The 15,936-nt window shown below is 41.5% G+C and overlaps 4 protein-coding genes across 10 annotated transcripts; 1 reads left to right on the forward strand and 3 right to left on the reverse strand.

The window, feature by feature from the left end:
• Positions 1-160: 160 nt before the first annotated feature.
• On the forward strand, positions 161-2,248 carry LOC116209584 (short-chain dehydrogenase ptmH). 7 transcript variants are annotated; one of them, XM_031543268.1, is made up of 4 exons: positions 161-314; positions 392-823; positions 1,414-1,573; positions 1,793-2,248. In XM_031543268.1, the coding sequence occupies exons 2-4, from the start codon at positions 445-447 to the stop codon at positions 2,127-2,129; spliced, it is 876 nt and encodes a 291-aa protein (XP_031399128.1). In that variant the 5' UTR covers positions 161-314; positions 392-444; the 3' UTR covers positions 2,130-2,248. The 7 variants fall into 7 exon arrangements, with proteins under 7 accessions (XP_031399128.1, XP_031399130.1, XP_031399131.1 ...); XM_031543270.1 differs by having other exon boundaries at positions 166-314; positions 441-823; XM_031543271.1 differs by having other exon boundaries at positions 168-314; positions 418-823.
• A 579-nt stretch (positions 2,249-2,827) lies between these two features.
• LOC116209408 (regulation of nuclear pre-mRNA domain-containing protein 1B) lies at positions 2,828-7,224 on the reverse strand. The gene is made up of 7 exons (XM_031543040.1): positions 6,539-7,224; positions 5,267-5,514; positions 4,678-4,833; positions 4,428-4,584; positions 4,103-4,245; positions 3,933-3,968; positions 2,828-3,702 (listed from the first exon to the last, which is right to left on the reverse strand). Exons 1-7 carry the CDS (start codon positions 6,612-6,614, stop codon positions 2,980-2,982), a joined length of 1,539 nt encoding a protein of 512 aa, XP_031398900.1. The 5' UTR covers positions 6,615-7,224; the 3' UTR covers positions 2,828-2,979.
• Positions 7,225-8,087: 863 nt separating this feature from the next.
• Positions 8,088-10,048, reverse strand: LOC116206733. Its single transcript, XM_031539525.1, has 3 exons — positions 9,892-10,048; positions 8,747-8,927; positions 8,088-8,588 (listed from the first exon to the last, which is right to left on the reverse strand). The coding sequence occupies exons 2-3, from the start codon at positions 8,916-8,918 to the stop codon at positions 8,395-8,397; spliced, it is 366 nt and encodes a 121-aa protein (XP_031395385.1). The 5' UTR covers positions 8,919-8,927; positions 9,892-10,048; the 3' UTR covers positions 8,088-8,394.
• Positions 10,049-11,027: 979 nt separating this feature from the next.
• Positions 11,028-15,182, reverse strand: LOC116207839 (apoptotic chromatin condensation inducer in the nucleus). The gene is made up of 5 exons (XM_031540933.1): positions 14,771-15,182; positions 12,874-14,281; positions 12,240-12,437; positions 11,995-12,146; positions 11,028-11,825 (listed from the first exon to the last, which is right to left on the reverse strand). Exons 2-5 carry the CDS (start codon positions 14,234-14,236, stop codon positions 11,379-11,381), a joined length of 2,160 nt encoding a protein of 719 aa, XP_031396793.1. The 5' UTR covers positions 14,237-14,281; positions 14,771-15,182; the 3' UTR covers positions 11,028-11,378.
• Positions 15,183-15,936: the final 754 nt, after the last annotated feature.

Below are 15,936 nucleotides of genomic sequence, written 5' to 3' on the forward strand. Positions count from 1 at the left end.
TTATGATAAGCTTTTTCCTTGTCCCGAACGAAATAATAACAATAACGCAAAGGAAAATGGTTCAATCCTCGTTCCATTTATCTTTATAATTGAAAAAATAAAAATAAAAAAAGCCCCTGGGCTCGCCGATTAAATAAAAATTGAGAATATTTAAATATTAATTTTCCACCTGATAAATTGGGCTCCCATTTCATTTCAATAGTATCTTGCCGCGTCTAAATCTGGAGAACTCCATTGATCTTCCGTACCGCTAACTGCTCTGCTCCTCGGCGTTACCGACGACGGAGGCGCCATTGCTGTCTGTCAGCTCACAGGTCCGTTCACTGAAGAACCGAATTCATCTCTCTCTCTCTCTCTCTCTCTCTCTAAACTGTGTATGTATTGGATGAAGCTTAGCAAGAATTTTACAGAATACAGAACCGTTTAATCGCATTACGTAGTTCAATGAAGGAGCATAAACAGGGTCTTATCACTCCTTCCTCTCCCTCCGCCGGCGGCGAGAAGCCGGTGGTCCTTATAACGGGCTGCTCGGAAGGCGGGATCGGCCATGCGATGGCCCGGGCCTTCGCGGCGCGCGACTGCCACGTCGTGGCCACCAGCCGCTCTCTCTCATCCATGTCCGACCTGAAGAACGACCGAAGGTTCTTCCTTCAGGAGCTCGACGTGCTATCCGATAGCAGCGTGGGCGGCGCCGTCTCCAACGTCCTCGGTCATTTCGGCCGCATCGACGTGCTCGTCAACAACGCCGGGGTCCAGTGCATCGGACCCCTCGCCGAGGTGCCTGTCTCCTCGATGCAGCAGACGTTCGATACCAATGTTTTCGGTAATGTTCTCGTGAGGAAATCGACTCGTTTCAATTTGGTTTTCTTTAGTCGCATATGGATTGATCTGTGTCAGATATGTATGGAATTGAATTGAACCACGTCGCTGGGCTCGGACTAAGTTTGTTCATATAAGGTTAGATTCTTCATGGTAATCTGATTGGTTCTCGATCTGGAAATGGTGTAAATGTTTCCTATTTGAGTTACTACCGTCAACATCAGTCGGGATTCGTGTTTCTAGCTCATCTTGATTGTCCTGATGTGATGGAATTAGTTCGAATCTGAAGGACTTGCAAATTGAGTCGTGATGGATATCAGTAACTTCTTGATTTCATAAATTTGATCAAATTATTTCAAGAATAAAGTTCCGCACGAGTATATATTGTCGTTGTGCTAATATATGCTGGATAATGGAAAATGTTCTACTTGCTCGGGCTACTAAGATAGTTCTTTTGCTGCATCGATCTTAATGTTAGAAATCAGTTCTTGCAGATGATTTCTCCATTCGCAGCTTATGTTTGCTAGTTTGAATGCGTTCCGTAACATTGTTTGATATACGTTAGATGTGAATATATTCTTAGTGTTTGTATAGGTGCGATAAGAATGATTCAAGCTGTTGTTCCTCACATGGCTAGTCGGAGAAAGGGGAAAGTAGCAAACATTGGCAGCGTGACTGCTCAGGCCCCCGGACCTTGGGCAGGTGTTTACACCGGAACAAAAGCAGCTCTCCATTCCTTTACTGATACTCTGAGGTTAGTTCGATATCGATTTACAAGCTTCTTCTTTACCTTCAAGGTTGAAACTGAGGTCGAATTTGCCATGAAAGTGTGGAAAAATGAAACATTGCAGCTCGGTTCCATCTTAGTCCTATACAAGAAGAAAATCACATATCCTTAGTTTTGGTTTTCATCCCATGTCCGTAGATAATATTTGGAACTCTCATCTTTGTAGTCAAATTTCCGCATTTGTAGATTGGAGCTCAGACCACTTGGGATTGAAGTCATAAACATCGTGCCCGGTGGCATCAAATCGAACATTGCAAACTCCGCGGTCGCAAGCTACAACAGGATGCCTGAGTGGAAGCTCTACAAGCCCTACGAGGCAGTGATTCGTGCGAGGGCCTCTATGTCCCAGGGAATGAAATCGACCCCTACCGATGAGTTTGCTAAGGAGGCTGTGGCCAGAATCCTTCAGAACAATCCGCCTGCTTGGTTCACCTATGGGCGGTATTCCACAATTTTCAGGATATTGAACCACATGCCCCTCTTTGTTCGGGATTTTATCGTGAGGAAGGCAATGAAACTGTGAACTAGTAATTTTAGTTTGATCGCTTATGTGACTAGTTTGTATGCACAACTTTAATTCTTTTGGTGAATTGACAGTTCGTAATCAAAGAATAAATTTTTAACGTTGCCTTTGATAATGAAGTTAAGTTTGATTCAATTTGATTTAAAGAGATGAGGATAAAAGAAGTTGGAATAAATACGTAAGAATTTGAAGAAGAAGATAAAAAAATTATGATTGTATTGTTGAATTGAAGAATAAGTATTGAAATTGAGAAAAAAGTAAAGAATAGTTGAAAGAATTTAATATTAAAAAATTAATTTAAATAATAGATAAGAAAAAATATGAGAGAGTCTGAAGAAAACGATAAAAAAATAATGATTGTGTTATTAAATTGAGAGAAAAATAAAATAAAATAAAATATATTTCTGTTACCAAACAAAATTTTTTTTCCATGCCAAACTTAGGATGGTCGGCTACAACTGCAGAAGCTTTTCTGGCAACAATCACTCAATGTAATTACAGAAGCTTTCTGTGATATGTGTCCTCTAAAATGTCACCCTTTGCTATCAATTAGAATCTCAAAGAACGTGCGACTCTGTGACCTCGACAATTGACGTGTGGTACCAGAGCGATCGGCCATTTACCGAAGGTTTAATATCAGTGGACTGCAGAGGAGCCCAACCCCGATGGGGCTGCCAATGTCACTTGAACACAACGTGGAGAGCAACTTTTCTGTTCGGTTGGATTAACTAGGTCTGCACTTCGGAACAGCTCGACACGTATGTATTTATTCATCCATCTGGTTTTGTCGAGCCATTCGCATCAACCAAAATCGAAAATTTCCATCTCAATTACAAGGGAAAGAGTACATTCATTGAGAAGGGTTCGAGGCACTATAGTACAGTCCACCGGGCCCAGATGGCGGAAGTGGCCGGAAGCTCAGGGGGATTGGCGGTTGCTGGGTGAGAGGTACTGCTGGTTGCTGCTGAGTCAGAGAAGGGGCCGTCCGAGCCAGAGGCACCACTGAGCCGTGTACGTGGGGTGATGGCAGGGCATGAGGGGCTGACATGGTGGGGAAGTTCCCAAACCCATATGGACCAGCCATCCCTCCTCCTGGCAGCTGCATATATTGAGGCGCAGGCCCAGGCTGGGTTGGGATAACGTGGTGATACTGAGGCTGAGAGGCTAAGGCTTGGGCCTGCCGAGTCTGCAGGGTTTGCTGTGGGGGTCCGACAACTGACTGGTACGACTGGTGCGTTGATGGAGTAGCCACGAACTGGGCTGGGGCTGACACAGGCTGGTTATCAGGCTTTGGCCCTGGATCAGGAAACGAGTTCGAGCTTCTTGATAGGCCCGCATTCTTTGCTTCTTCAGCTGCCATGCTCGAGAGGATGGATGTCATGATAAGTTGGGAAGAGGTTGAAGCAGTAAGCTTGTCTGCTACCTCAGCTGCAATGGAAGCAGTGCTTCTCTTTGGGATTTGGGCATTCACTTCATTGCTTTGGGAGTTCGAAATGGATGGATTTAGAACATAATCCTCATCATTGAGTCGTTTTCTCATATACTCTGCTTCTTCAGTCTGTGCCTGTGCAACCTATTTCACGGCAACAGAGCTCGGATAGTCAGCACAATGGAAAAAAAAAAAGTACTAACTCGCGTATGTAAGATAAAGAATCACAGCCAAATGGAAAAATGGATTTTCTTTTTGATTATGCCATCATTCCATGCGGTCCATATTCCTTTGTACCAAACATAACCTTGGGTTGCTCCTGTTTAGCATGAAATATTTAAGAGGGCACCAACTGCTTGGGCAATAACATGTACCTGCATCTGAGTCCGCAGATTCTCGAGCTGTGACTCCTGAAAAAATATTTTCAGAACAGTATGCCCATAAGATTAGATAAAAACTTCACTTGTGAAGAAGATACAGGATCAGGTGGTCACAATATAATCACAACAAACGATTCGATTAAGCAAATGGTATGATTATCTACCTGTTCATGGAGAGCTTCTTTCAACTGAGATACCAATGCTGCTCTAGCAGCTTCGACTGATTTGAGCTTCTCGATACACTGTTTCAAAGTATTCTCTTCATCCTCCAGCTCTTTTGCCAAAGGTTTTCGCTTCGGGTCCTTGGCTGAAGACACAGAAGCACGCTTAAGAGAAATAGATTTGTTTTGAAGAATCACGTAGAGCAGAGCTTTTAAGGCCTTTCAGAAGAATGGTTATGCAACGATGAATCTATATTTAAATTAGTATCCTGAAATATTAATTACTGCTGGATGCGAATTTTAATACATGAAATTGTCAATTTCTTACCAGTTGAGCAGGCAATCTCAAAATCATTCTCCATCTTTCTTACATGTTGAACAGCAGTCTTGCAGTTATTCATATCCAAATCTTCATTAGGGTGCTCGCTGAGGACCAAGTGAAAGGCTGAGACTACCTTCTCAGGCGTGCTACCAATGGACAATTTCTGCATTTGCGGTTGATTTTTTTGGCATAAATAAAACTGCTGATATAGCGAGACGATAAACCATTGCAACTTTTGTAGGTTTTCTGTTTGTACCGTCCGAATGGAACGTGAATCCCTTTTAACTATTCTGACAGAACGGGAACGCTTCTTGTTTAACTCCAATGGTGGAGGCGCCTCTTCTCCGAGCATTAAATCTCTAAAGCTCTTGGCATGAGATCCGAATACTCTTCGCTCTTCCCATATATCAACCTAAAATAATTTTTGGCAGCAGTTAAATGGATCAGTACTTTCCACCCAACACCTTGCTGGAGATTTCCTAGATATCCTAGATAGAATTTGTGAAAATTCCGAAACATAAGACTAAAAGTATGCAGATCACTTACATATTTGCATTTCTGCAAATCATGCAACTTTTAATCACGGTTTCAAATCCTCACCTAATCCTGTAATTTAATTAGATACCTAGTCTTTATGCATACATGTGCATACAAAAGGTATAAATCCGTCTTTGAGGTTTCTTATTTAGGACTATGCACATATTTAGGTCTGTTTGTGATCCATATGCCTGTTTATTGTACTTTTTGACCAAACATTTGGGCCGTACACTTTTGATATTAATGAAACGTTTCTCATCTTGCTTATTCAAACTCAAAGAGAAAAAGGTGGCAAGAATAAAACTTACCAGTCTAGATACAACATTCTTTCCACGATCATCACCTTTCTGAGTGACGTCTTTGAGAGCAGCAGGAAGAACCTTCCAAAACTCCATCACGAATTCGTTCCCTTTACGCTTGCTGTTCTGGAGAATGTCATTTGCCAGATATAAAAGTGGAACTTTCTGGGTCATCTCCGACTTGTGGAATTGCTTCTCCCATGTAGCTACAACCAGCTTAGCCTTGCTTTGGTGGAATATACACAAGTGTGATAAAGCTGTAGAACAATGTCCCATAAAATATTTATTATAAAATGGCTACTTGAATTGCAAAGATGAAACATTAATACAAGGGAAACTACTCAAAGTATGAAAGGCACCGGAGAATGCTTCCAAACATGGCCTTGGTGTTTCAGATACAACACAAAAAAATCTTTTACTAGGCCTGACCGAAATTATTAGCATATCAGACTCAGAGATCTTCTGCTCCACATTTAATATAGTGCATATGATCATTACAGGTAAGATAGGTTACCTAGTATTTCAAAATAACAAATGTACGACAATATTCACTTACTCCATTCCAAGTCATCCCTCTTCCAAAAAAAAAAAAAAAAAATTGCCATACTAATTTATTTACGAGACAAGGATAACCTCCCCTCAGATACCACATACGGGTGAATATGTCAAATGCTCCTCAAAGAATATCTCATGCTGCAATGTCAAAGCATGCATGATTTGGCAAAAAATTCAAAAATTCCATCTTCATTTTTCCCCACACTTTGTTTTTAGTATCATACAGTTCAATGGCAGAATGAAAATGTCAGGAGAAATCACAGAGGTCTCTCACAATCCAAAATCACAATTATATAATCATAAATAAAGAAAACCAACATAAAGCAAAGGAGTTTCGTGTAGGTGCAGGCCTTTATCTTGCTACAAATAGAAGTGAAAAGAGTTCATTTCGTGTCTCTTCTAGCTTGCGTCCTCGGTTAAATAATTTGCCAGATCCAGAATGGCAGTGTATCAAAATATTAACTAACAATCTGTTTTTTATCCGAACCAAGAAACCAGTAACTGCATAGGCTAAGTGAGAGATTATATCAAACACACTCAAGCCACTAATAATCCTAACAATGCAGTACGAATATACCAGATATCACCAATAAACCAAGAAAGTCGTGCCCGGGGAGCAAAAAATCTTCCATTTCCACAATGAACAAGCAGAACATAAACTTGAATCCATAACAGAACGGAATCAAACAAAAGGATTACGAGTAAAAAAAGGGATAGAAAGATTACTTTCAATGCATTGTTGGGTGCTGTTGAGCTTGGAGAGCTTGTCCGCAAGAATTTGTTCACTGAACACGCTATTCATCTCAACCCCTCTATCTCGCGTACAGGAAAGGAAATGAAAAGAGAACCTAGGAGGAAGCTCTATTTGCAGAGAACCAGCTCATATTCTTAATAAAAACCGACCAAGGAAAGCAGACCAAACAAAAACCCACAACCAAAGCAATCACGTAGAAAGGGAATCCCTTTCTTCGAGAAAAAAATCTAACTTTTGCTCTTCGCGCTTCAAGTCCGGCGGAGCAGTGTACTGCTGAATCTTGGCTGAACCAATGCAGAGCTGAAAAGGGAACAGTACATGACAAAAATGGAGCTTGAAAGAGAAAAACCCCAGAGCTGGATTCTCAGAATTTCAGGTGAGCAACTCAGAGCAAGGAACACACGCAGAGAGAGAGAGAGCGGGAGACAAGAGTTTCGACGAGAAGGAGACAAGGGAGGAGTCTCCGAGTACAAGTGAAACCCTAGAACCGGTCGTTGACGAGGTTATCGTTTACGGGTGAGATATCGACGGAGGGAGGGAGAGAGAGAGAGAGAGAGAGAGAGATGCAGAGGTGACTCAAGAGGAGAAGGGAAGAAGAAGGAGAAGAAGAAGAAGAAGAAGAAAAGGAAGAGGAAGGGGAAAGAAGCAAACTTTGAAATCTGTGGATCCGAAGAGGTCGAAACTTGAAACCTATTATTTATTCCTGAGCTTGTATCTTTGCTCTAATTCTAATTTACTCCTTGTAGTTTGGTAATTAATTTTTAATGGTCCAAGTGTAGTAATAACTTGCTTCAATTTACTTTTCCATTAAAATATTTTATGGGAATAAGGTCTAAGATGAGAAAGTTCGTCTCTGCTCCAGCCCCTTGATGGAAATTAATGCTAAGAAACTTATCATGTAAGTAAGACAGCTCAAATCGATTGGATATAGTCCAATATTTTAACAAATATGAAAGACTATAATTCGTGATTTTACACACTAAATACGAGTGGATACATCCCCGATCATGAATTTCTCATGACGGGAGTCCACCTAAATGAATCTGAGGGCATGAACTAACTGGACGCACATCAAGTCACAAGGAGGTTTATTGAGACGTACTTTGTACAGGGTCATTTGATGTAGGAAAGAAACTTCATAGAGCAAACTGACATCAGTCATCTTTTATTTTTCAATAATATAAGTTGCTTAATCATCTTCGTAAAAAGCAAAATTGAGATTAATCTTCGCGGACGTTTCGATTGTCCAATTAAGGGTTCATTACCCCTTGTTCATTCAGTCATAATAAGATTTTTCCAATTATTTTTCAGTTCTTTTCTTCTCTCTTTTCCGGAAAATTGTTCATTCCCTTTTGCCTTTCTACCTACCAGGAATTGAAGCTTTAAAAAGTTTTCCTTGTCAACCGTACCGAACAATGTTCAATAAAAACCGAAAGCAACCATCGTATTTTCGCATGTGAAATAAGGCTCTCTAGTCATCCACAAGTGATGAGTTCCACAGAGACCATAACCACAATGTCGTTTCATGCTGCAAATCCTATTCGACATATTTCGGTTCATTCATATGTAAAAGACACTGTAGACTAACAAATAGTAGAGTAGTCTAGGAGAATCACGGGAAGCCATACTGATCCCATAATACTGACATTAGAACTTAAAAATAACAACTAGCAAGCATCAACTGTCGATGTTGATGACAGAAACAAGACATCCTCGACATAACTAGTAGCTACTACTACACAAAGGAAAGTTTCCTTCTTTTGAGGAAACAGAAGAAACAGCTTACAGTCGTGCACTTCTGGGGGTCCTAAGCGAGTATAGGATACTCCTAAACACGTCCCTCCCATAGACACTCAGAGTTGACCTTTCCTCGTTTCAAGAAGGACTCGATTTCTTTAGGGGGGTTGAGGCCGAGTTTCTGAGCACGCTCCCACCGGGCCAGTCGACTCATCCCAAGGCATGGTCCATAAGCCATGTTCATGTCGAATTGCCTCAACACTTCCTCATTTTCATCATTGATCTCTGTCAGATATTCAATACCAATTTTAGTGATAGGTAGGAAAATAATCAATGAGAACTAAGGTAAAAACCATTCCCAATCCTTACAAAACGAAGTCAAAAATTCTTTTCTTTGCCAAATAAACATATATACACACGCCCAGAGAGGGAGTGAGAGAGACCTTTGAGATCCAGAGAGCCATGGGAAATGAGAGCAGGGGGCTGGGTAACGTCAGAGCTGTAAGACATTGCATTTGCGGGGGACTTCTTTGTCGAGTCGTTTTTACCGGAAGCCGGTTTCGTGTTTTTCTTTTGCCTGTAGAAGCCCTTCATGCTGCCTGATTTGGTGGCCATTCTAGGCAACTTAATAGCATGCACAGCATATAGAGTCAGTATAATAAGCTACAAACAGAACCTCAGAGAGTAAGGACAGACTTGACAAACGACATCAATCAAGAGAGCAAGTTCCTATCAGTCAACATGATGAATTACTCTCCATTCTAAGCATGCAAGACCCAAGCAACAGGTCATTCACTTTTAAACTCTTGGCTCCAAGCACATTCCATAGGCCATCTCTCAAATGACTTGGGTCACAGTTTCTTTCCAAGCATTTTCGCCATCTGCTTGGTCAGATCAATAAACTAATAACTCTGTATCCAACCTTTCACACACAATTTCTATTGCCAACGAAACTGTGTTGAACCAACTAAGCACGTTACAGCATAGCTCCCTTCATTTTATATAGGACCAAAACAACACCATCAGAGGTGACTTCTGAGACCTCTCTAAGAGCTAAACTAAACCGATGGAATGGACTTCAATCGACAGAACTAACTCAATTCAAGAAAAAAGGCTTAACAATCATTACTAACTAAACCAAATAGATCTAAAGCAGAAACCCATTTCACAAAAACATCCCATACAAAAACCGAAGCCAACATAACAGTCTAAAACCAGCCTGCAGCAAATCGAATATCGAACAAAGATCAATCTCTATGCATTTCCTTCTGGTCTTAAACTCCGTCAAGCAGATTACGTAATAAATAAAATCATCAACCTCGAACTTGACCTGATTAACAGTAACTACTGACGCACATACTCAAGAAGAGGCGATGAATAGCATTATCCTAAACGGCATAGCAGCGGTTCTGCTTCCGCAATCGTTTACGACTGTCAAGCAGAACCGATCAGGGGGGACTGTAATCTAATCTTTCATATCTTACAGAGCCATAGAAACCCTAGCAACATTTTCGAGAAATTTCAGCGGAAGCGCCCATGAAACTGAGACGAGAAAGAGGCTAAACTTAAGAATCCAATCATTCCTTACCAGTCGGAGAATATGCAGAGAAGCTAACGGAGGCACGACGCTCTGCGAGAGAGAGAGAGGAGAAGAGGCGTCAGAGAGAATTTGAATTTTTGAATGATAAGCAGGAAAACGGAAAATATATACGGCAATCCGCAGACAAAAACAAAACTTAATATGAAGTTCTTATAAAAAAAAAACCTTAATATTAAATTAAGGTTTCGTTAAATTTTCCATTTTTTTTTTGTTAAGTTACCTATACTCCATTATGTTTTTCCATTATTTCTTCTTTACTTTGATGAAATATAAAAAACATTTTGAAAAAGTTAAAATAGAATTTGGCGACACGAGGACAATGTCGACCTTACTACCGCGTTGATAGCGGCATAGAGTCCCCACTCTCTCTAACACGAAAATAGACAGTGGTAGAGGGAAGAGTAACGCACGCCCAACATTAACTCAGACGAGGTCTGAGTTGATTATTGAGCCCATCAACGACTTGCATGATAGTAACTGGTAGTAAGCTTCAAATGAGCTCCTACCTTCATTCTCTATTTCTCATTTCATTCTTCTTCTTCTTCTTCAATTATTATTATTATTATTATTATAATCATAGTTTTTTTTTGTTTTCATCATTTAATTTCTAATCTTAATTTATATGTGCAAATTTTTTAAAAATAATTTTATGAATGCAGAAGTTAAAAGGAGTATCCATAAACAAAATTATTTTGAAAATATATGATCTCCAATAACTTTTAATGTTGACTATATTTAGAAGTGAGAGAATGGTACACATTTCTTTCAAAATTAATGATTTGTTTGATTTCAAAATGTGATTTTAAAATCACACTTTAACTTATTTTTACAAACAATAAAAAAAACTTCATACAAAATCAAATAGTAAATCCCATACATAAATATTTATACTACTTTTTTTCAAAATTAAAATCTAATTTTAACATCATATTTTAAAATCAAATGCAACATAAGCTATACGTGTTGATCTCATTGAGTTGAAAGACACCGATTCATCCAAAAGAAAAAAGAAAAAAGAGTCCATAGATTTCGCCTTCCGGCATTTTCAAACCGATCAATACAGTTCTTTACTGCCTATGCTGCACCCAGTCCGAGGAAAATGCTGAGTTTCACTCCCACAAAAACGCGGGAAAGAAAGTACCACTCGACCATTTTAAGGTTCTTCAACGATAAAATGAGAAACCCATGGAAACTGCAGCCAAGATCTCACAGTCCACAGGTTCCAAACGTTCCAAATCCAAATATTTTATGGAAATTTGTCTGCTCAAACATCAAAAGGAAAGCAAATACATTCGATCGACAGTTAAAAAAGTCCTTGGCAACTCGGAATTTCTCAGCCCCTAAACTACACACCCCTACTAAGGCTCGGGACCCTGCTCAGAATACAAAGATCCTTCTGCAATCAACCTCTTCTGAACTAAAAACTCCTAACAGGACCCCCACAATAGGCCCCCCCCTTATTTGAAGCCTTGCCGCTACTGCCTTGGGGCTTTTCCCCGGGCGGAGAGTTTCACGGCAACTCGTTCTTCCGACAGCGGCAGGTAATAGATCCTTGGAGTGGCCTTGGTCTTCCTGAAGAGTACGTCCAGCGTGACAATGGTTGGGTCCACCTTCTCCGAGAGAGGGGGTGGTGGCGGGAGGTGGACCCCCCGTTCCCTTTCTGGTGCAGGCGGAGGAGGAAGAGGTGGCGGCGGCGGTAGCTGCTGCTTAGGAGGAGCTGCCTGCTGTCGTGGAGCAGGAGGCTGCAAGGTTTGGGCAGCAGGAGTTGGAGTTGGAGCTGGAGCTTGTGGAGGAGCCTCCAGCCGAGCCTTCACCTCTTCGGGCTCAACAAACTCGGCCACGAGGAGGCGACCCCCATTTGGAGGCCACTGAAGGTTGTACACGGCATTCCTCGTCTCAACAGCTTCTTCCACCGATGAGTACTGAAATACATCGATAGTTAGTGCTCCCCAAAGAAAGATCAGTTTAGTTGGTAATATTATTCTCCACTAATAAACGATCACTATAGGTCATCATATTTCAAGGGCTCTTACGATGGTAGGTGGATGGAGAAACTAATATGCCAAAAGTACAAGGAGAGAGAGATCTTACAGTAACATAGCAGTGCGTCTTAATTTGGTCCATCCAGAAACTTTTAACAGTCCCAGTTTTCCCGAGGAGCTCTTGGACAGCTTTAAGGGTAAAGGGTCGCAGGAATCGGTCTATTCTGAGGGAATTAGTTGCAGGCTTTTGTGGGGGCGGGACTGCAAGAAGAAGAAGAAAGACACCAGATCAGAAATCAACTCTTCCTTTCTTCGTAAACATTGTCGTAAATATTATAAGAAAGAGCAGCTCACCACCACGTTCCTTTGGTGCATCATCGCTCACTGTAGAGTCTGATCTCATGAAGTTGCGCTTTGAAGTAGGGGTCTGAAGTGTGTCCTTGGGCGTAGTAGTAGGTGTAAGATTCGAGCCTTGAGGTTCAGGAACTTTAATGCCCTCCGACTGCCATCTCCGTTGCCTCTTTACAGGCTCACTACTGCCATAGCCTCCATCTGCAAATTCAGAGTACCGAAATGCGAGAACATAAGAAAATTTGAGGTAGAAAAAGAGATTTTAAAGGGATAGTAAAGGGCCGGAATATAAAAAATCAAGGGGTCCACTTGATTATATTAATAATCCAAAGGACATGTCAATTCCAAATAACTTCTAAAGGAGATGTCTTGCTAGGTAGAATACAATATCCAATAGAAAAATATAATGAGATACACAGAGAGTAGAGGCGAACTTGACATTGCTAAGGTTGTAATTCCAAAACAATATGTGCATATAGTTAATGGTGCATCATACTTGAGGCCGCAAAATCAGTTTCTTTATTTCTTTATCCAACAAATGCCAGTTACCTACCTCAAAGGTAGCAACTTTGCTGACAAATAAGATGTAAGTAAGAAGGAAACATAGTCACAAAATGTTTTGAAGTGTAAAGCATACCATTAAGCTTTCTTTTCTCAGCAAGAGTGGATTGCTGGCTTTTCTCAACTTTGATAACCTTCTCATCATCTCCCACAACATCAACGGGACTTTCCTCCTTCACAGCTGTAACTTCAGTTTTCTCATTTTTATCTCCAACTTCATCCTCGTTATGCTTTGAGTCGATGTGCTTATTCTCTGGCACATCCTCTTCCATTGAATCGTCACCAGAACTTCGGTCTAAATTTAACTTTTCTGAGTAACCCAAATCCGCAATTTCATTGTTCTTGCTCATGTCCGGACTCATACTATTATTTTTGTCCTCTTTCTCCTGATCAGCTACCTTGCTCTCATGCAGCTCTTTGACATCCATTGGATGTGATTCGCCACCAGCTGGTACAACATCGCTAGATGATGGTTCCACCATCTCCGGCTTAACAACATCTAGCTCTAATTTGATATTATCAGCAGTTATATTATCCTTAAATTCATTCTTTTCATTAATTGACACAGAATCATTATTAACAGAATCAGATTTTACTTGAAACCCTAAATTGTAGCTGACCTCAGATACCTGGTTGTTCGGAGCAGGTGAGTCAAGGACGGCGTCTTCTTGTGGAGGCATCTTCATATCCCCACTCTCCAGCTGGTGCTTCAAATTTCCATCCTCCAGCTGATTTTCTGATCCATCCTGTTTTTCAGGATTCTTGTTCTCCTGTTTTTCAGGATTCTGCTGACCTTGCTCAGCGAGGTTAACTGTGCTTTCCTTTACTTCAATAATTGTCTCTACAGCAGTGACCTCCATGCTGGGTTCCTCAGTAGTTGCCGGAGCAGTTAACTCATCCACTTTCTCAGCAACACCAGTAGCAGCAGTTACACCAGCTTGTACAGCTTGATCTGAGGATGCCAAGCCTTCATTTACATCAATTGCAACTCTATCATCATCTACCTTTTCATCATTCTTATCACTGTGAGCAGCATTGTTAGCACTTCCAGAAGGAACTGTCTCTGAATTGTCCACTGAGGAGCTGTTTGGTGGATCACTCTCAATCCCATTATCCACTTGCTTGTCCCTCTCGGCAGTCTCCCTCTCAGCATTCTCCTTCTCAGCTTTCTCCCTCTCGGCATTCTCCCTCTCAGCATTCTCCTCGGCTTTCTCCCACTCGGCTTTCTCTCTCTCGGCTTTCTCCTTCAAGGCTTTCTCCTCCTCGGCTTTCTCTTTCTCAGCTTTCTCCCTCTCAACGCGGAGGGCTTCATCAAGGCGTCTAATCAAGTCATCCTTCAAACCCCTGGTAGTCAATTTCCGCCTCTTAAGCTCCTCTTTCAATTCCGTGACCTTCCACTGGTCAATAGGCCGATTATCAAGAACTGGATATGACGACATTTTCCAGTTCTTCAAAAACTCTTCGAGGGACTGACCTCAATCTAGCTGCATAAGCATACAAAACGCGAACTTAACCACCAAACGAGTAATGCAAGTATCTGCCACATCCTATAAACCATTAAATCACTGAATGAATTCCAACAATGTGCGTTTACTATCTCATAAATTTTCTTTCGATGCATTCCACCAAAATAGCAATTCTAAAATAATCATAACTATCAGTAAAAGTCTCATTTTTTTCTGATCTAATAGGCATAAATGCGATATGAAATAACTTTAAACACCGTTAAATATCCTCATTAGAGTCCAACAAATCTAATTAAGTGGTTCGAAGATGGAAAATTGTTGCACTTGGATGCATCATTTCAATCAACTGTTCAAATCAAGCCCTCACTGGAGAAGAGAGAGGTGACCATTATCAATGGAAAATTTGAAGGCAGCACAGGCACGAGCCAAACCTCAAATGCCTGACGCGAAACACACAAAACGACCAGCACGATTCACGACAATAAAGGCAGAGAGGAAGGAACATACAGTGAGAATCGCTTCGTCGCCAAACAGAGCCTCGCAGGTCGGGGAACCCTAATTTCAGAACGCAAGAGCCACCATTAGTGAAAAAAGCACCCACTGAAACCAACAGCTGCGCGGTCCAATTAAATGCTTCGGGGAGAGCAACCCATCAGAGCCCACAAATTGACGAAGAACTCATAGTCCCTTCCGCTTCCACCCCGTTGTCTGTAGCCTGAAAACACAGAAATTGGTGATCTAACACAGACAAATGAACATCCAAACGGGAGAAGATGAGAATTTCAGAGCGGGCAGAGAAGATTTGGATTCTTGGACGACGGACAAAGTGATGGAGAATTTTGTTTATTGGGAGGACGAAGCAGAAGCTGAAGCTTCTAGGGTTTTTGCCTTATCGACGACGGGAAACGGGTAAAGAGATGGCCCGCCCCGTATGTCCATGTATACGGTAGTTTCGAGTGCGTAATACCGAAATTACCCTCCGGTGGGGCAGCGTGAGAATTTTCTTGTGCTTCCGGTTTCGCCACGTGGCAGTGCTCGAATCTGATTGGACATCGACCGCCACGGCCCAAATTACCCGGGTCGGAACCCGAAAATCCGAGCCGATCTGTCCTGAATATTCGGAACCGGATCGGTTGTATCTCGTTCACTTTCATTTTTCAATTTAAGTTTCAAAATATAAAAAAAGTTACTTGTACTGCCAAACTGCATATATAAGATCGATTGGGCCACCTCGCCGGCGGGGCCATCCACTTTGATGACCTTGTTAGTAGTAGAGATGGTCGATAGCTCCATTTCAGCCCCCTCTGTTGAGAATATTAATCCCACATAGAAAATATGAATCAAAATTCATTGGTTTATATGAGATTTGGGTACCATCATTTATCAGCTTGAGTTTTTAAATGGATATGAGGTCAAGCCCGTATAAGCCCAAATGGAAATTTAATATGGTATTAGAGCCCAGGTTATGCGTAGTGTGCCCACACCACGCTAGACCCAGACCCAGTATGTCGAGTGCAGCCAAGAGTGCGCCTCGTGTTAGTGTCCCCCCGTCCGAGCACGGAAGATGAGCCCAACTCGAGGTCAATTATTGAAGGCGGGTGTTTAAGGGCACGTGACAACGTGTATGCAGAAATAGACTACACGTTGCACGTGAGGGCGAGTGCTGAGGAGTA

This window comes from Punica granatum, chromosome 5 (genome assembly GCF_007655135.1).
Source record: "Punica granatum isolate Tunisia-2019 chromosome 5, ASM765513v2, whole genome shotgun sequence".
Lineage (NCBI taxonomy): Eukaryota > Viridiplantae > Streptophyta > Magnoliopsida > Myrtales > Lythraceae > Punica > Punica granatum.